The sequence below is a fragment of the Rattus norvegicus genome, chromosome 20 (assembly GCF_021556685.1).
Source record: "Rattus norvegicus strain SHRSP/BbbUtx chromosome 20, alternate assembly SHRSP_T2T, whole genome shotgun sequence".
In the NCBI taxonomy this organism is placed as follows: domain Eukaryota; kingdom Metazoa; phylum Chordata; class Mammalia; order Rodentia; family Muridae; genus Rattus; species Rattus norvegicus.
The window spans coordinates 30293966-30314327 of record NC_141553.1 but is presented as its reverse complement, the minus strand read 5'-3'; the positions used below and the strand labels follow the sequence as shown (position 1 = coordinate 30314327).

The window sequence follows — 20362 nt, the reverse complement described above, 5'->3', positions numbered from 1 at the left end:
GTATAAGGAGTACCGAGAAGGACCAGAGTGGCTGTTAATCAGGAATTATCTGTCAGCGTGAGGCCTTTTAAGCCAGGATTGGGGATGAGCCTCAGAGAGCATGTGATTTCAAGGAAACCAGGATGGGGCAGGGAACTGAGTGCCAGCTTTGACCACAGGGTGGTCACAGGTGAACGAATCTTTCGGGAAATGGTGGCTCTATAGGCCAATTTGTAGTGGGTAGAAAGGAACAGGGGTCTCCTGTTCCTTTCCTGAGACTGGAGCAATAGCCAGCAATGGCGAGTGGAGGTACTTGGATGGGCTTGAATGCTGAGGGCAGTGGCCTACGAGAGGTCTATGTGATGATACCAAAGAGACAGCCACGGTTGCAGGACCTGAGTCCCCAAAGAGCAAACAAGAAGCGACCTTAAGCACAGGGTGGAAGACAACGTCCAGCCCCAGAAGAAGAGAGAAGGAAGGAACAGGGGTAGGGTCTGTTGTGGGAAGATTGTTGACACCAACATGGACGGAGCCTTGGTGTTTACATCTGGGTCCCTGTTGGAGGTCCTGCCATTTGGGACACCTGGAAAGAAATGTCCTAGGGCCCCTCTACCTGTGCTATTCATGCATCATGTGTGTAGCTGCTGGCTTCCGATGAAAGAGTCTGGGCAGATGTGTTGGGGACGTGTTGCAGAGACCCCAGTGGCTCGCACACTAGAGAGGAGTGTCTGTTGGCTTGAGCGAAGGCGATAAGCACCTGAAGTGTCCTGTCTATCCGTGTGCAGCCCTGGAGTGGGTGGATGGACAGACTGGGAAGGGGAGGGTCCTAGTGAGAGCAGAGTGGGGAGAAAGAGGGATGAGAATTATAGATATTTGTAGGGGAATTATCATGCATGTAAACCAAGAGGTCCAAGGTGGTGAGGAGGGACGGAGGCCAGGAGCGGGAGCAGCAGCGGTCAGTATCCTAGGTTGCAGAAGACTTAGGGGGTTGTGGTAGCCTTGTAGTATAGGGAGAGATAGAGGTACGGACCGGTGTTGGGGATGGTGTAGCACATCAGGGTGCAGGGGTAAGAACAATCCAGCTACCCCTTGAGGAAGGGTGGAAGGGGTAACTGACCCTCATCCTGCCTCGTTGCTATGCACAGTTACAGTTGTCTCTTGCAAGGCCTTCCTTCTGGGAAGCCATGGCACCTAAGAGACTCTCCTTCCCAGGTGCCCTGCAGTTATGTCTCAGAACCAGGCTTCTAGAACCTGTCTGGCTGTGTCCTTCACCGTCTCTGTACCCGACCGGGCACAGACAGAGCCTGGCCCATTTCCAAGCTCGGATTTCCATTCCACTTGAGGACACATTTCCCAGGCCTTCCTGGAGATTTTGATTGCTGTCTCTGTGTCCCCTTGCCTTTGTCTCCATGAATATACATGTAACCTACAGAGCACACATATTTTACATACAAGAGCACACATGTACAAATTTCAGAATGCTTTGGCTTCACTTATCTACTTAAATCTCTGGGACTTTGTCCTGATGGTACACGGCCACCAGTAACAAACCGAGCCTGCTCGGCGCTCACAGCGGGCCCCACTCCCTGCCCCAGTTGCCATGTGACCACTTCTTCAGATGCCCTGGGATGCCACACTGAAACTGTGAGTTCCTCTCCACCCGGACTATTGGGGAAAACCTGCATATGGCCCTCTGAGGCTGCTGGGTATAGATAGAGAGGAGCTGTTGCCTTTGCCATGAAAGTGATGTCACCACAAGGCGCAGTGGAAGAAAAATCCAAATGGAATCCCTGCTCCCACTAGCCATAGCCTCCCAGGAAGGACACACGGAAACGACCACATTAAAGGGAATTTAGTGGAAGGCTAGGATGGCCAGGCCTTCTCCTGGCTGAGGGCCCACGTGGTATCTCGCTCTGTCAGACGTAACCAAGGCTTCGGTCTTTGTTTTGTTTTTGTTGTATGAGGAGCCTTTTTAGCGTATATTTCCCACCTACGTACTGTTTGTGAAGAAATGAGCGGCGAGTACAAATACATCGGGCCAACGTTGATTTTTTTTTCCCAGCCTTCTACAAATAATTTTTCCCCTTTCCCTTGATGTCTTACCCAGAAATTTGATTTGATTTTAGTACTTTAAAATTAGCTACCACTTTTGAGAAATATAAACATCTCATAAATTGAGAGACGGAGTGATTTAGCGAGGAGGCAGGGAGCCAGGAGGCTCCGCTTGCCAGTCTGTCTGCCTCGCGTGGTGCCTGGCTTCCTGGCCAGGGCAGGGATTCAAGGAAATTTATGCCAAATCTCTTTTTGTCTAGAGGAGGAGAGCAGAGCTAGGCAGGGAAGGGTCAGGGCTTGTGCTGTCCAGGCAGGTCATACCCTAGTGGTCTCCATGAAGGTAAGAATGGCTGGAGCTAGGGGTCAGGGCCAGGTTTACTGTCTCATCTTCTCTCTGAGGCCCAGAGAGAGCCCAGATCTGGCTCTGGCACAGGCCCACGCACCATGCCTCTGATGGGATGAGAACAGTCTTTGGATAGGCTCTGCTCTTGTTCTCTGGGGACCAGTGAAATCCACAATCACAGCGTAGGCAATGTATGCCCCCCCACCCCCAGTTACTGGGCCCAGCTCTTTTGTCCTACTCAGTAAACTGTCCTTGGGGTTAGACTCCTTAAGTGTGCCCTGGGGCAAGGTTAGGGGGCTGAGCAGACTCCTTGGGGCTTGAGGAGTCCTTGGTGCTGGAGAGATGCCTGTGTGATAGGAAGGAGAGATGGGAAGTCACCTGGACAGTGTGACAGGGCACTGTTCCCTTTGTGAGCCGTGTGCTCTGGGTCTCCACTGCTGTCACATTCATGGTGGGCAGTGGGCTGGTGTCCATGGGGACACCAAGGTTAAGCATTCTTGCTCTGCAAGGTCAGACTCCAACAGAAGGCAGGAGAATTTCAGGTGGGACTAGGAAAGGACCCAGAGGGTAGGCGCCAGCCCAGATGAACCAAGGTCGTATGGCGTCTCAGTTACAGACCACACAGACCCGGGCTCCTGTTCAATGGTGACCCTCACTGGATGAGTTGAGCAAGTTGTTTGATTTTCTAAATTTCTAAAACTCATTTATGAAATTGCTCTAGTATTAGTGCCTTTCTCAAAGGGTTATGAAGATAAAATGGGTCAAGACAGAGTAAGCTGTAGGAACTACTTTTTAATAATAACAAATAATAAGGCAGTTTATAAAGGGCCAGAGCAGAGACATATTCTTGTTTCCTTCCTGTTACTGTGATAAAACACTGATCAAAAGCAACTTGGGAAGGGGAGTCTATTTGGCTTACACTTTCAGGTCGCGGTCCATCATTGAGGGGAGCCAGGGCAAGAACTTGAAGGTAGAAACCATGGTGGACCACTCTTTGCTGGTTCGCCCGGGCTAATGCTTGCCTAAGCTCTCTTATGCAGCTCAGGACCGCCAACCTGTGGAATGGTGCTGCCTGCAGTGGGCTGGGCCCTCCTATGACAATTAACAATCAAGACAATCTTAGGCCAACCAGATAAAGGCAATACAGAACTGAGATTCTCTTCTCAATGACTCTAGGCTGGGTCGAGTTGACATGTTAGGAGTACTCTTATAGTGTAAAAAAAAAAAAAAGAGTTATTTATTCTATCTATCCCGTATAAGAGACATACAATCTTTTTTTTTTTTTTTGGTTCTTTTTTTCGGAGCTGGGGACCGAACCCCGGGCCTTGCGCTTCCTAGGTAAGCGCTCTATCACTGAGCTAAATCCCCAGCCCCGAGACATACAATCTTAGTATTTCATTTACTAGCTGTAAGTCTAGATTGGGCAAGTTTCAATCTATTCTAACTTACATCCCAGCCATATGCTGCTTGCTGTTTCTCCTGTCCACATGCTCATGGTCCATCTCCTCTCATGGCGGCCTCCTCCTCTCCCCGTCTCCTTTCCTTTTGACCCTCTTCTTTTCCTCTGGTCTTCCTTAGACTCCTCACTGGATCCTCAAGTCCTGCCTTTCTCTCCCTACTGCACAGTCACAGGCTCTAGCCTCTTATAAACCACATAACTTTAAATTGGGGTGCAGGGTTTACATCACTTGATGTACATGAGGATCTCCTCATCAGGTGGGACAACCTGGGGACCAGCATTTAACATTTGAATACATGCAGCACCCCCCCAACACTAAAGAGTCTGTCTTGCACCCTGTCACTGGAGACGTCCAAGCATAGGTGAGAGGTCTCCTAGCTGGTTTTGTCCTTAGGTTAGGAGATCTCAATCTGGAACTTAGAAATGTGGTCAGTGTCTGTGGGCTGGGCAGTAATCCAGATCCTTCTGGAGCCTACATCCCTACTTTGAACCATGTGAAATCACCAATCCATGAGGCATGAGGTGTCTGCGTTTGAAATATCTGCTTTGTGCAGTTGGTGAGACAAGTTCCAGAACAGAGAGGATCTGGGCAAGGAGGGCTAGAGAGCATGGAAAATGTGCATGGGGTCTTCTACCTACTGGTTTAGGGGGTTCTGCTCTGCCAGGCTACTTCAGGAAGCATGGGGGCTGATATGGCACAGGCCGCTACCCTGGGCAAGCCTAGTTGGGTGGACCTTGGCCTGGATAGACCTATGAAGGGATGTTGTTTTTGCTTGTCCCGGGAACAGCCCCTCACTTGCAGATGGGGCATAGGAAGGAACGTGGAAAGCGAAGGTGGACTGGGCTGAGCCTTCTAACCAGCCCTGTCAAGACTCTCCAGCGGCCATAGTGTTGGGACATGTCCTGTGCTTGAGGCCACCAGCTGTCTCTTGAAGCTTGCCCATTTCCTGTGCCCTAGGGTTCTACAGCTCTACAGTGGTAGAGGCCCTTGAGTTTGGCCATTACTTCTTATCCTTTCTCGGTTTCTTCCCGTGATCTTCAAGCCTCTCTGGTCTCTGGCATGGCCCATGTTCTGGCCAAGGGTTCCTTCCACCTGGCATACCCTTCCCCTCTTGGATGGCTTTCTTTGACTAACCTAATGCTTTCTCCCTTCCTTTCATGCTCACACCCCTCCCTCCATGGTTCCTGTATGTATATGGTGCATGTATAGAGCAGTGGGATGTAGCCCAGGATGCCAGTCTCAGGATGTGTGTGTAACAGCTGGGGTCACCACAGCTCTACCCCAGGCTGCATACAGGCCTGTGAAGGAGGGCAGTGGTGAGACATCATGTTGTCAGCAAGGGAGAGAATGAAGTTGATGCTGGGAAGCTTTTGAGCCTCTTGCTCCTGCTCCTGTTCTTGCTAAGGTTTCCATGGGGCCAACACACTCCTTGTTGGGCAGGGGTATCAGGTTGTATTTTTAACTCCTGTAACTAGGTGTCTGATGTACACCCATCCCTCAGGGCCACACCTGCCCTAGTGCTGGGCAGGGTAGGACATTCCTCATCCTTGGCTCCTCCCCAGAGCCAGAGGCTGAACCTTATTTACCTGTTTGCCAAAGCAAATGTCAGGGACTGAGTCTTTTGAAGGAATGCTGAGGAATTTTGAAGGAATTGTATGTGGTGTGTGTGTGTGTGTGTGTGTGTGTGTGTGTGTGTGTTGTATGTGTGTGCTGGTCTTTGTGTACACGTGTGTGTGGTGTATGTGGTATGTGTACTGTATGCATGTGCATGCTAATTTGTTTGTGTGTGATGTGTGCGGTGTATGTGGTATGTGTGTTGTATGTGTATGTTCATGCTGGTCTGTGTGTGGAGGGGGTATGTGTGTGGAGGGAGTATGTGGTGTGTGTGTGTGTGCATGCGTGCTATGTGTGTGCATGCGTGCTATGTGTGTGCATACAAGCATTCACGTGCCACAGTGTGTATGCCGTCAGAGAACAAGCTTGGGTTCTAGTCCTCTTCTTGATTGAAACAGGATCTCTTGTTCATGAAGCTTATGCCAGGCTGGCTGAGGTTCTCCTGCCTCAGCAACCCCCATCCACCCAGCCCCACACCACCAGGAGTGCTGAGACTATCGGGGTAGCCTGTGCTACTTGTCTGGCTTTTATGTGGGCTCTGGTGATCTGAATGCAGCTTGTCGGGCTAACGTGCATCGCAAGGGCCTTATGCTGTCTTCCTAGCCCGAGAGCCCAGTCCCTCACATTTTAACAAATACACCAGGGTTTTCTCAGACCATCATATTACCGGACAAATTGGAGCCCAAGGAGGCAGCACACCACCACAGTGGCACTATTTCCTCCAGGAAAAGTGCCTGATGAATGGGTCTGTATTGAGGTGTGAAGGTGGCCATCCTGGTCCTGACCATCTCAGCTTTTGCCTCACTGACAGACATGAAGGCCTGATGCTGCAGGGGGAGGCACACTGGGGCCTTGAAGGACTTCCTGAGCTACAACTTCCAAACAGGCCGAGCTGGGGAGGTGGGTGAAACCAAATGGTGTCTGATGGCTGCTTTAAGGAGGGGAATTCTGGTTGAAATGGAGGAGACCCGTCGGCTTATGAAAATGCACAGGGTTTTATGTCCACATCTGGGCTTCCAGTGTCTGGGATGCTGAAGGCTTTCAGTAGATACCTCTTAGAATCAGTGAGTGAATCCAACAAATATCTTATCTGCTATTTTGGGGACACCATAGTAAGTGCTAGCTTACTTTATAAAGATGATGTGCTTTGTTTGTTTGTGTGTGTGTGTGTGTGTGTGCACATGCGCATGCATATGTGTACATGTGCATGTATATCTGTGTGTCTGTGCATGTGTGTGTGTATATTCATATGCAAGCATATGTATATTAAATAATACACTTCCTTATGTTTTATTAGCCTCTTTGATTGTAGTCTCAGTTGGTGGCTAATAACATTTGCTGGGTTTGGCCAAGGGTTACATTTTTGTGTTTTGATTTCCAAGGCCAGCTCTTGGTTTTATTTTTTTAAGGAATATTTTGAGGTGGGCTGTATGGGAGAGTGAAAAGGGAGCCCGCACCCTTGGTGCACTCTCCTGGCTCAGTTCTGAGGGGCCCATTAGCCCCCTGCTGTACCACAGGCTTCAGGTCTGAAACAATAGCCCTTTGTACTGGAGCAGGGTCCACACCTCTCCAAGGGCTGATTCCCCTTTTGTTCTGGGCCTTTCCTTCTCGGCCATAGTGGGAGTAGGATACCATCAGAGTGCTGAACCTGGCTGTGTGCTCCCTGCTCACCTTGCAAAGTGTAGAACTAAGTCTTTGTTCAAATGGAGCCTCAGATGACTAGCACAGGCAGTGCAGATCTGCTGTGTTTAAAATGGTGGCCCTCCCCTCCCTGCTCTCATGCTCAGAGTTCCTAACCCCTGTACTTTCCTGTCATAGGACTTCCAGAATTCCCAAGGTTTCCTAGGACCCTGGAGGAAGAGCCCACCCACCTGTTTGTCTTCTCACCTCTTCTCTCTCCCCCTTGCTCCTGCTCCCCCTGACCCTCAGGCTGGCCTCATCCGCACAGACAACTCAGACTTCTTCATTGAGCCTCTGGAGCGAGGGCAGCAGGAGAAAGAGGCTGGCGGGAGGACCCACGTGGTATACCGCCGGGAAGCCGTCCAGAGGGAGTGGACAGAGCCTCATGGGGACCTCCACAATGAAGGTAGGCTATGTCAGGAGTGACCTTTGTCTCCGTCTCTGGGATAACTTCCGATGTAAGCTCGCAGTACCTGTCCTCAGTCTTCTCATTTGTAAAATGGGCCCGGCCCATACGGAGTGACCATGACAGGAGAGAAACCCCAGTGGATTGAAGGGGCTGCTACAACTGGCCAGAACCAGGGGCAGAGAAGGTCACTTGGGTCTTGAACATGGATCCCTCTAGCATCTCTGGGGATGCTCCATGCTGTTTTTGAAAAGGCTGTGGCTAAGCAGAAGCAGAAGGTTGAGTGGCCATTTTTTCCCCCTAAAAAGCCACATCCATTTTGTATGAGCAGTGGGAAGGTTCTTTAGGACATTACTAATTAATACTTGGTGGCAGAGCCACAGGGACAGCCTTGTATTTCAGGACTTTGCTCAGTGACCCCCCCAGGCAAGTGCTTTAACACCCCTGAACCTCATCTTCCTAACGAAGCAACAGTGGGTGCTAACTACTAACCGAGGCTGTTGTAGGTATCAGTGGATACCTATGAAGCCTTCACGAATAGAGGCCAACAGCACAGTGACAAATGCTGTTCTCACTGTACTCACTGGAGTAGCATGCTAATGTGGGAACCCCTTAAAACCGGGCACAACCCCGCTCCCTGGCGAACACACTTCGGCACCACTGTTGAGAGAAAGATATAGCGTATGTGACAGGTGCCGGTCCCCGCCCCGTGACCAACTTCCCAGTGAGTCTTGTATTTGCCGTGGAGTTTCAGCGATGGTGAGGGATGGATGGAATCTGGTCTTGAGTGGCCACACCCTCATGCTGGGGTCCTGTGGGGTGGGGTCTCGAGTGAAGGAGTGCCAGAGCCCAGTTGTTCTATGTGTAGTGACTTCTCTGAAGATCCGGCTGCTCTCTCTGTGTCTAAGAACTGGGGGGAGGAGGGACAGGTAGCCTGCAGGTGGGAATGAGGAGCTGGAATTTGGCTGGGGTGGGTGCAGTACCTCCTCTCCAAGGAGAACATTAAGTCTTATATTTTTTTTTCTTTTTTAAGGTTAGTTCTGAATCAAACGGCCATAAATCTATCTTTGAAGAGAGGCTTAGGGAAGCCTAGCCCCTCTCTGTTAGCCTGATCCTGACCTCCCCAGCAGCTACATAGATGGTGGCCCCAAGGCCAAATTAGCAGAGTTGAGATATCGGCTCAGGGAACAGTGTCTTCTGTACCTCAAGCTACTTGGGTGAAACTCCTGTGTACCAGCCAATGGTTACGGCCTGGCCACTCAAGCTCTTTCCTCTATGTGACAAAGGGTGGCAGAGGACTTCCTTGGGTACCTTCAATTCTGAAGCACATTGGTAGGAACGCTCCCAGGTGTGCCAGTCCCCTTGTGACAGGCAAGCTGAGGGTTTCTCACAGGCCTGCTTTCTGCCTGGCATATAACTACCTCTGAGCCTGGCAAAGGACACTGCCCCCAACAAGGGTGAGCCCCACCTCCATTCTCTGCCGGGCCCCTCTCCTGGCCTCTCTCCTGGCCCCTCTTCTGGCCCCTCTACTGGCCCCTCAGAGTCAACATTATGCCCCAGTGATCCATGCACTACATAGGCTGGGGTTCCTGTGGGACAGACCCCCAAAGTCTCATCACCCTTCGGTCATCCCTATGGACCCGTGTGTGTGTGTGTGTGTGTGTGTGTGTGTGTGTGTGTGTGTGTGTGTGTGTTTGTAGGGGGTCTAACTGAAATGAAGACAGTGGGAGGCCTGAGGGGCTCCACCAGATGGGCCTGTCACTCAAACTGTCTCCAGTAAAGGGGTACAGTGTTCATCCATTAACTTAGGGTAAAAGAGACAATTCTTCTGGGGTCTCTGGATGTGGCCTTGGCTGTGACTTCTTGAAGAGGGTATATGTGTAACACACACACCCGCACACCTACACACTGATACTGTATTCATACCCAGACATGTACTTATGCACCCCTGTACCCCAGTACTCACACCTATACACTCACACATTCTTGCACACTAAAATACCCCTTTTCCTTATCCCTGGCCTGCCCTGGGCAGCCTTCCTTCCCCCCACATCCTTCCTGAGGAAGCAAGTAGATGTAAGCCTATGTAGACTCAGAGCTCTGGGCCTCAGCCATGAACACATGTACATGTGTGTTCATGGGCATGCTGCTGCTTATGTGTATGTGGACGTGTACTTGTGGGAGTGCATACACGTGTCTTCTTTGAGTGTTCGTTACCTTATATACTGAGGCAGGCTGTTTCACTTGACTCTGGAGCTCAAGGACTTGTGTATCAAGCTAGCTGCCTTGCTCTGAGGAGTCAGTCTCTGCCTCCCGAACATTAGGATTCCAGGGAGGCAACCCCACCTCTGCATTTGTCTAGGGCTAGAGATCCAACTTTGGGCCACATGCTTGCGTCGAAGCCCTTCACCCACCGAGCCATCTCCCCCAACCCCAAAGTTACCATTTTACATAACTGCGTGGCTTTATGCTGTCTTTGCTGTCTGTGCAGCCAAGACCCTTTCCACTCTTTCAAATCTTGAGTTCTCCCCGAGACGAGGGTGGATTCGTGTGAACACAGGCATACAGTTCAAAGCCTGCATGACGTCATCCTCTAGCGGTCAAGGTTTCTCATCTCGGAGGTCTTAGTACGTCTCTCGTCTCCAGAACACAGCTGTTGATGCCGCACTACTATTCTGTGTGCACATCTTTGGGCTGATGACGGCGCTGGTCTGGACATGTGAATGCAGTGCTCTAAGAGTGCAGCTGGCCTTGGGTGTGGTTTGGAAATGGAATCTGTGGGTCACCCTAGGTGTCAGGGATTGGAGATTGCTGGTGGTTTGGGGGAGCTGTTTTCCATTCTCCTGGGGGCTCCCTGGGTGGGCTCCCCGATACTGCTCAGCTCTGGTTCACTGCCTGGAGGCTCACATAGAAGAGATTAGGACCGAGGCACCTGTGATACCCCCGTTAACACAGACTCCCCCTTTCTCACTTACTGAGGGGGAAATTTGCATGGTCTCGCCCTGGCTGTGGTAATAGGGAAGACTCCACTTTAGAGGTTGGGCTCTTGCCACGTACTAATTTGCTGTGTGACCTAGGGAAAGTTAGGTAACCTTTCTGAGCCTCCCTATAGTAGACATGAACAAAGGACTCCAAGGTGGTGAGTGCTACTCATGGGCTGGAGTGACTTACACCCTTCTTACACACATACACACACACACACACACACACACTTCCCTCTCCCTCCTCCCAGTGGCTTGTCCAAGGTACTGGAATTGCCCCTGGGCTTAGATACTGGGCTTCCAGGAATGCTCACTGTTGTGGAGTTTGAAGTATTTCTAAGTTGGGATTTTTGGGTCAGGGATGCTCAGCTGTCAGGGTGTATGTGAGTTCCAAGACTTGAAAGAAATTGCCTGGCTGAAGGGTTTTGGATAAGGAGCCCTCATACTGTATGCTAGCTCCGTCCATTTCTGTCTCTGGAACTGAACTGTAGATTCACGGCCAGCCTCCTCCCCATTATCACCAAACTGCCGTTTGTCCGTCTGCTCGTTGGCTAGCTGCTCAAAGTGCATTTGTAAAGTGTCTGCAGCCCCAGCTCTGGGCCCACTCTAGTAGGTTTTCAGATGAGTATTTGAAGCACAGTATGAGAGACTGGGGATGTGCGCTTGCCCAGAGGTCAGGAAGCCCCGGGTTCACTCAGCTGCACCTCGTGAATGGCGTGGTGGCACATGCTTGCCATCCCAAAGCTCAGGAAGTGGAGATCAGCAGATCACAAATTCAAGGCTGTCTTCAGCTACATGATAAGTTGAAGACCAGGCTAGACCACTGGAGAGCCTGTCTACAGAAAGGAAGATATAAAGACCCATCAGCACAGGATTCAGCCTCCCTCTTTTTCTATCCCTTTTCTAGCCTTCGGCCTTGGTGACCTTCCCAATGTGCTGGATCTGGTAGGGGACCAGCTGGGTGACACAGAGCGGAAGCGGCGACACGCCAAGCCTGGCAGCTACAGCATCGAGGTGCTGCTGGCAGTGGACGACTCGGTGGTTCGCTTCCACGGCAGGGAGCACACGCAGAACTACGTGCTCACGCTCATGAACATCGTGAGTGTCCCTCGTGCCCTGGGCGGGGTGGGTGGGTTTCTGCTAGTGCCAGTGTCTCAGGCCTGGAGCTCCTCAGAGAGAGGATGTGAGGGAAGGACAGATTGTAACTTATCCACGGGAGAGTGACTGGGGACACACCTCCCTCCTTGGAGTACTGACCGCACCACCCAAGTCTATAAACTGCAGGTCCAGCTAGGAGCATGCCGCTGGGTGCAGTAACCGCTGGGGACCAGCTGGAACTCGCTGGTCTCTTGTGGGGTGGACTCCAAGTGCTATTGTGTCAGTCGAAGCCTGGCCTCTAATGGTGGCCTTTGGAGAGGTGGTATCCCGCAACCGGTGACCCAGGCATATGTGTCAGGGGGATGTCTTCTCTCCCATTTATGCCCTGTGTCTGAGACAGATTGGCAAGAAGAAAGACTTTACCAGATCCTTGGCTGTGAGGTAGGGCTGTCACTTTGAGTAACTTACTGGAAGAAGTGGCCAAAGCTGGAAATTTTAATTTGGTCAAACAGGTTCTTGTATATGTATATGTATATGTATATGTATATGTATATGTATATGTATATGTATATGTATATGTATATGTATATGTATATGTATATTATGTGTATATTATGTGTATATGTATATTATGTGTATGTGTATATGTATACACACATGCAATCGTGTGTGTGTGTTATAGAGTGTTAGATGGAGATCAATGGACCGTCTGTGGGAAGCTGGTTTCAGGGGTTGAATTTAGATACCCATGCTTGGCTTGAGAGCCTTACCTGCTGAGCTATCTGTCAGACACTCCAACGAATTCTTTTTTTATTGAGTATTTTTAAAAATCATGTATTTACTGCTGAGTGGTGGTGCACACCTTTAATCCTAGTACTTGGGAGGCAGAGGCAGGCAGATCTCTGAGTTTGAGGCCAGCCTGCTCTACAGAGTGAGTTCCAGGACAGGCAGGGCCACACAGAGAAACCCTGTCTCGAAAAATCCACAAAAGATAATTTTTTTATTTTATGTGCATCAGTGTTTTGTCTGTTTCAGGGCATCAGAAACCCTAGAACTGGAGCTAGAGTCATTGTGAGCCACCATGTGGTTGCTGGGAATTGAACCTGGGTCCATCTGGAAGAGGAGTCAGTGCTCTTAACTGCTGAGCCGCCTCTCCAGTCTCTCAATGGATTCTTAAAGGAAGGAGAGCATGGGGATGAGGAAGTCGGTGGTGGTGGCTCAGTCAGGCTCCAAAGATCTGTCTTCATGGTGTGAAGCTCTCCGAGGGGATTTCCTGTGGCCCTGCTTTCCTGGAAATTGCTGTTGTTTCGTAAGGGACATTCCAGAGGTTTCTTGCTGTATCTGTCCAACTAGAGATATTTTCATCTTAAAAGCATTCTAACTTCTTTGGGGTTGGGGTGGGTCCCCATCGTCCATGTATGGCCTGGAGGGGCCTTGATCCTCTGCTGCACCACTCTCTTTCTTCCCTCTTTCCATCCCTCTCTTTCCCCCCTCCCCCTCCCTCTCTTCCCTCCCCCTCATTCTCTTTCCTCCCCTCCCCTCACTCTCTTTCCTCCCCTTCACTCTCTTTCCTCCCCCTCCCCCTCACTCTTTCCTCCTCCTATCCCTCTCTTCTCTTCCTCCCCTGTTGCTTATTTATTTTTGAGACGGTGTCTTACCGTGTGTTCTAGACTGACCTTGAACTTAGTATGTGACCCAAGCCAGCCTTGAACTCTCAATTGTCCTGCCAACCTCTTCCCAAGTGCTGGGATCACGGGAATGGGCCCCTCTGTCCAGCTTGGGTTCAGTACCATAAGGCTGGGCTGCTTGCTTATCGCTGGTTTGCCTTATGGATGGGAAACACAGGGCCTTGGATGATATAGCTGAGACCATGCTTCCCTGGAGCTGTTTCTACAGTCGGGGACCTCAGAGCACGCACACAGGCTTAAGGGATTGTCACCCACACACCTGCCGAGCAGGTTACTCAGGGCTCTGGCTCCCATTAACAAAGGTTGGTTAGCTAGACTTCCTGGCCCTGGAGGTAGGCAGATGGGCAGCTGACAGCCTCACCCTCCCATGGGATCCAGAGCTCATCCTCTTCTTTGTGTGAGCCTTTTATTTGGCTGGGGCACTGGAAGCACAGACAGCCCTGAGGGGAGACTTCACGGACCCAGGAACACAGGTGTCACTTTACTTTTGCCTTGAAGCTCTGCCTGCCTGAGGCCTTGTCTCTGCCGGGCTGGCCTGGTGCCCTCGTAGGGGGGGGATATCTGTTTGCTAGGCTGGATGCTCTTACTGTGCTAGTGTGTGGGGGCTGGGTGGGGGCAGGGAGAGTCAGGTCAGATTCAGAGTGAGGCAGTTACCATCAGCCAAGGAGATTCTGGCCCCAGAGTGGCCAAGGCTGCAGAGAGTGACAGGCCCTCCATGACAAGCCTAGCCTGTATTCACTTGGGTTGTGCTGAAAAGTTCTAGAGCTACTGATGACAGGCAAGGGGGTGGGGGGATCCCTTCTCATTCTTCTCTCACCTGATGGTAGACTTTGGGTGCCTTTTCTTTTTCTGTGCCTTAGTTTACTCTGTTCCCAGGTCCATTTCCTTAGGGTTTCTTTGAGCCGCTGAAACATTTAGCATGCACTTGCCTGTCAACAGAGGTAGCCTCTCATTCTCAAAGCTTTGGTCTGGCTGCACACACACAAGAAGCCTCAGTCCCCTGGGATAACCAGAGACTCACTGAGGTCAATGCTGAAGCGGCTCAGAGGAGGCAAAGACCCGAGATGCCTCGTCCAGGCAGAGGTCTGAGCATGACAGCCCCATGGCCGTAGCCTTCTGAGGCCACATCTATTACCTCTGGGGCTTGGAGGAGCTAAACAACCTGTTTGGAATCTATACAGCAACTAAGTGGCAGGGTCAGGCTTTAAACTAAGCTCTGTCTGATTCCAAGTTTATGTTCCTTACCCACCACAGCTGCCATTGCAGAACTGGACAGGTAGCTGTGGGGAGGGGAGAAGGGAGACCGGTGCCTTTGCCTAATAATGTGCAGAGTGCATAACACATAGAGGCAGGCACACATGTGCCCGCGCGCATGCATGTGTGCACACACCCAGCACTTCCTTAAAGTGGGTTTGCTTTTAGCTTTTAAGAGATGCTGCCACATCTCATGGGTAGAGAGAGACCAGGGAGGCTCCAGAGTCCCCTACTGTGCTTGAGGCAGCTCCCCAACCAGAGTCAAACTGTCCATGGTAGCACGTGAAGCCCCTGCTCAAAGGGATTTGCCCCTGTTGCCACACACACGTGTGGGTATTTTCTAGCCTTTCCCACCAGAGAGGAAACAGCTCTCACTGCACTGGGAAACACAGCACCCGGATGCTCCTCTCCCCCAGCACAAAACACGTGTTAGCAACAGGTGAAGAAGTCCCTACTGTCCCTAGAGCACTTTCTTTCCCACATGACATTCCACTTCATCAGCCACAGAGGGGACTCCCGACATTCTATTTTTGGGGTGGTGTAGTGGGCTCCCAAAGTAGAAGGTCATTTTAAACTAGCAGATGTCATTGGCTAAGCTCCGGCTCTGAAGCAATGGACTTTTGTTTCCTTTTGTCCTCCATACTTCAGAAGTGCACAGTGGGCTCCAAAGGCTGAGTTCAGGGGGCCGGAAGCATTGAGGCTTGCCAGGCCTCCTCGTGCCTCTGATTATATGCAGGCAGGCCCGCCTGGGACATCAAGACTGCTGTGTTTCAGAAATAGGTTGTGGGGTTTAAATGCTGAGCATTGTGGGCTGATGAAAGGAAGTCTGTTGGGCTGGGTGGGTCTGTCCCTGTGCTCTCGGAGCCACCCTGCATAAACAACCTGGATATGAGGTGGGCCAAACTGCCTGATCCCAGGGGAGCTGTGCAGGCCTGCCCTTGGACTCTGGGGAGCCTTGGAGACACCTCGTCCCTCAGTGTGTGCCGATTGGCAGAGAGAGGGGACCACGCACTGGGAGCCCAGGCCAGCCCTGTGAAATATAAGGTCACGAGCTTGGGGCCAGGGGACAAGTTAGGAGAGTCAGCATCCTTCTTTCACTCAACTGCTGGGGACAGGAGGCAGGCAGACCCTGCTTGTCTGGCACATAAGGAAGTGTGGCACCTTGGCCAGATGTGCCCTAACTTAGGGGATAGGATTTTGGGTCCAGGCCTGGCTAACATGTGGGTCAGGCAGAGCACCAGGGAGACTGATGGTGGTGAATCTAGCCTGGGCTACCTAGTGAAATCCTACCTCTTCCCTCCACATACAAATAAAAGTCAAGAAGTGTTTGTGTGTATGTGTGTGTGTGTGTGTGTGTGTGTGTGTGTGTACATCCAAATTGATGGGTGTTCTTTAAAGTCCCTGGGTGGTTCTCCCCAAAATCATTAAAGCCACCAAAAGCCAGGAAGAGCTGAAAAACTGTGGCAGACATGTGCCCTGATTCATTATTGTATCCTGGATGAGATTTCTCCAGCAAAATAGCACGTTAGGGGGGAACTAGAGGAGCCTGGGTGATATGCAGACTTGAGTTAATTTCCTGCCAGTGTATGTTGCCAATCCTGGCAACTTTAACCATACTATGCAAGATACTGGTAGTGGGGAAAGATGGGTGTGGGGTGTGTGAGGTGTCCCTACTGCCCTGTCAACCTCTCTGCAAACCTTACAAGTCGAGTATCTCTTCTCTGGAATTCTTGAGGTCAGAGTGTTTGAGGTTTGGAATGTCTGCATATCAGCAGCTGCAATCTTGGGGACAGGATTCAAGTCTAAACCTGACGTTCACATATACTTCATGCTCACCTTAGTTACACAGCCAGGAGGTAATCTTAAACATTATTTTTAGTGCACCTGAATTTTTGACAGTGACCCATCATCACAAGCCCAGGTGTGGAATTTTCCACTTATAATGTTACGCTGGCATTCAGAAGAAAAAAAATCTAGAAATTAGAGCCCATTTTCACATTTAGGGTGTTCAAGCTGTTGCTCGAAAGAAAGTGGGGCTAAGGGGACACTTACACAACTCCTGGGGATGACAGGCCTGGGCTGCTCTCCGCTCAGGTCACGGGGAGCTCCTTTTGCAATGCACAGCAGTCAGCGGGGAGATGGTGCCTGGTCCCAGTGCTAACAGTGACACCGGAGTGCTCAGCCCTAGCCAGGACATCCTTATCAACCCCACCACCGAGGCTCAGGCTCAGAAGAGGAGGCGGAGGAAGATGTAAGAGGGAGGGGCTAGGTGAAATGCTCTCACCTGGACATGAACCGCCATGATTCTGGTTGCCTGCACAAGATCCGTACAAGAACAAGTCAGTCAAAATCCCTACACTCATAGGGCTGGCCGATGGTCTCCGGGCCCTCTCCATATTAGGAATCGTGGCAGTGAAAGGGAAGTGGAGAATCTCTCTTTAATCGAAGATATGTTCACTGGCACGTGCTCCATCAGATGGTTTCACACCCATGCACATATGGATAACACTAACTAGACTTGGTGGGTTACAGCAAGAGAGGGAGGGAGGGGGGGAGGGGGAGGGAGAGGGAGAGGGATGTGAAGTTGGGAGGGAATATGCTCAAAAGTCATGAGGAGAGTTGGACAGACATGAGGAAAAAGCCATGGTCATATGTCATTATATACATGTTTGAAATTCTTAAAAAGCAAGCAAACAGGGAGGCGGGGCTGCCTCTTCTGTCTGGGATGCTTGCTGGGATTTAGGCAGGGAGTTGATGGCAGGGAGGATCCAGATAGGGTGGGCTGGGCCAGCACTTAGTGCTACCTGGTGTGTGAGCATAGGTGGCCTTAGGCTCCAGGGTCTTGCCTCTTGGCACCATCCCTACTCTCGTGGCCTGAAACCTGCCTGAGCCCTCTGACAGAAGTGGACCGTCTATCCTGTGGCTCCTCTGAGCATTGTCCCTCAGGAGAGAGGGAGTGCATAATTTTGTACACCGGGCTCCATGCAGCTCTGTGCCCCAGCACAGGAGAGGCTGGTGTTGGTGCGGAACAGGAGGAAGGCTTCCCACAGCCCTCTTGTGGTCTCGTGGGGACTTGGTTTACCTATCTAGCCACAAACAAGCTAGGGCCCTCCTGCCTCAGGCTCAGAGTCTGAAAAAGTGGAGTTCTCCTAGCCCAGGGCTGTGGGCACCTGACACCTGTAGGGTTACAGGGTGTTGGGGAAGGGGTCTTTGCTACTGCCTGGCGCTGTGTTGCTGAACACTGGGCTGGGAAGACCCTGCCCCACTCCATTTTGCAACCTGAGAAGTCTTCTGTGTATTTTGGGAAACAAAGGTGTTTGGGAGAAGGTTCCAGAAAGCTCAGAGGCATACAGACCTGTGGCCTAGTGTTCCCTTCCCCTGGTGTCTTCTTTTTCATTCTCTCTATCACAGAAGCTGCCTTCTCTCCGTATCAGTCCCTCTGAAGGCTCGGGGCTCAGAAGCATGGCGCTCCCGTGGCTTCCCATCTTCATCAGCCCTCCACACCTCCCCACATTGCACTGTGGCTCACGTGGGACCGACAGTCACTGGGCAATAGGGTCTCTGCGTGAACCTACCCTCTCAGGAGCCATGTTTCTGAAATGAAGCCTGAGGAGGCACAGCTGTGTCTATCTATGTGCTGCTGGGACAGAGAGACACACCTGCAGCCCGGCCCAGGAGTTCAGCGTCTGTTTTCCTGCTGGCATGGCTCTATGGTAGCTCACACCCTGGGTGCAGCGAAAGGGCTGTGTCCTCTGAGCTCTCTTTTTTTGTACTGGGCTATGGGAAGCCCATCTACTGTCACCCAGAAACTGTCTGAACAGCCATGAGTGTAAACTGGGGCCAGAGAGTTATGGTGATATCAGTTTAAATCCCGGCTTCCCACTTCCCAGCTGTTGGGGGAGCCCTTGGAAAGTGACTTAGCTTCTCAGAAGCTTGGATGGCCCCTCCTTCTGTCTCTCCCTCCTTCCCACCTTCCCTCTCTCTTCCCCCTCTTTCCCTTTTTCCCTTCAACAAGATCTTGCTATGTGACTAAGGATGACCTTGAACTCCTGGTCTCCCTGCCTCTACCTCCTAAGAGCTAGGATTACATCGTGCAAGCCCTTTTTACTAGAGCCTCATAGGCACTCGGTAAGCACCCTCCTACCTACACCCCCAGACCTCAAGAAGCTTGTGTTCATCCTGGGGGTTGGGGAAGTGGCTCAGTGGGGAAGAACTTGCTGTGCACATGTCTTAGTTAGGGTTTCTTTTGCTGTGGTAAAACACTGACCAAAAGCGACCTGTGGAGGAAATGGCTTGTTTCAGTTCATATTTCTGCGTTGCAGACTGCTTCAGAGGAGAATCTGAAGCAGGGTCCCTACACTGTTAATGGCTTGCTCCCCATGGCTTGCCCAGCCTGCTTATATGCCCTAGGGCTGCTTGCCTAGGGGTGGCACCATTCACAGAGGGCAGGGCTCTCCCATATCAGTAATTAAGGAAAAAAAAACCCTAGCCATTACAGTGAACACAAAGACCCGAGTTCAAATCCCTGGTACTCACATAAAAAGCTGGGTATGCCCTTTAACCTCAGCACTATGGGAGTCCGATGCAGCAGGAGCCCTGGGCCTCCCTTGGCTGCTGGCTTAGGTTCAGTGAGAGACCCTGTCTCAAGGGACTAAAGTGGGAATCGAGAGACCAGAACATCCAATGTCTTCCTCTGGCATGAGTACATACACTTGCACATGGGGTATACACACAGACTTGGACACACACACCTGCATCCACACACACACATACACACACAAGAGGAAGAAGTGAATTCAGGAAAGAAAGAGAACCTTGTTCTCTTGCTTATGAGACGGGAATAGTTCGCTAACGTGGGTGGGAGTGATAAACAAAGTCTGGTACACAGTAGTTATTCTGAGAGCAGCAGCTCACCCGTGCAGACCCAGCGCTCTTCACCTGTCCCCTCCCTTCTGCCGTTTTTGTCTCCCCTTGGCCAACATCCTGACCTTTGCTTGTTTTTCTGGTACACACCCGCTGGCTACCTCAGGCCAACAGGTGATGTCAAACCTAACCTAGGAAACCTGCCAAGGCTGGCCTTGAACTAGGTTCAGAGGTAAGAAGCAAGGAAACCGATTTGCTGTTCTTCCCGCCCCATGGGTGTGCCTTGCGGCCATTCTTTGTCCAGCCAGGGAACGCGATTTCTGATTGCTCCCTGACTATCCCTCTCCACAGCCAAGGAGGTTGAGGGTGCTGGGCCAAGCCCTGGGTGTGTAGCCAGGGTGGAACTTGTCAGGGGCCCCTGTGGATGTGTCCCAGGGAGGAGAGGTTCCTGGACCTGCCAGGTAGCCATACCTCTGACTGTGGCACCCTGTGCGGGGGTAGATTCTGCCAATATGGTGGCCCTACCCAGGCACTTTTCTGGCCTGGGTAGAGTACTGAGGTAGTACCAACTGAATCACCCCTGAGCTCCTGACTCCAGGGCCAAGACTGGCAGGGGTATACACAGATAAGGATGCCAAGACCCAGAGGATTGGACCAGGGAGCTTGGGAGGACAGGGCCTACCCTGTCTGCCAGTGTTCTAGTCTGGATGGCAGTCAGAACAAGGGTCTTTGAAAGCCTTGGTGAGTAGATCTGGCCTGCTGAGCAAGTGACAGAAATGAGGAGAGTTGTCCCTCAGTGTCCCCAAGACCCCACCCCGCATCCCCACATCTGTAGATGCTCAAGTCTCCTTTGTAACCTATACAGTCTCCCTCTCTCTTCTGTCTCTCCCACCCTCACCTTTGTCCTGGCTACGTTTTTCTCAAGTTGACACAAGCTTGAGTTA

At 51.3% G+C, this 20362-nt stretch overlaps 1 protein-coding gene across 2 annotated transcripts in view; it reads left to right on the top strand.

The window, feature by feature from the left end:
• Positions 1-20362, top strand: part of Adamts14 (ADAM metallopeptidase with thrombospondin type 1 motif, 14) — a 76803-nt gene that overhangs the window by 17807 nt on the left and 38634 nt on the right. For both annotated transcript variants that reach the window (XR_015644787.1, NM_001389237.1), the window contains exons 3-4: positions 7378-7534; positions 11423-11613. Coding sequence is in view for 1 of the 2 variants with exons in the window: in NM_001389237.1 (NP_001376166.1) it covers positions 7378-7534; positions 11423-11613 (348 nt within the window). In the remaining variant the exon portion in view is untranslated. The remainder of the gene's footprint in view (positions 1-7377; positions 7535-11422; positions 11614-20362) is intronic.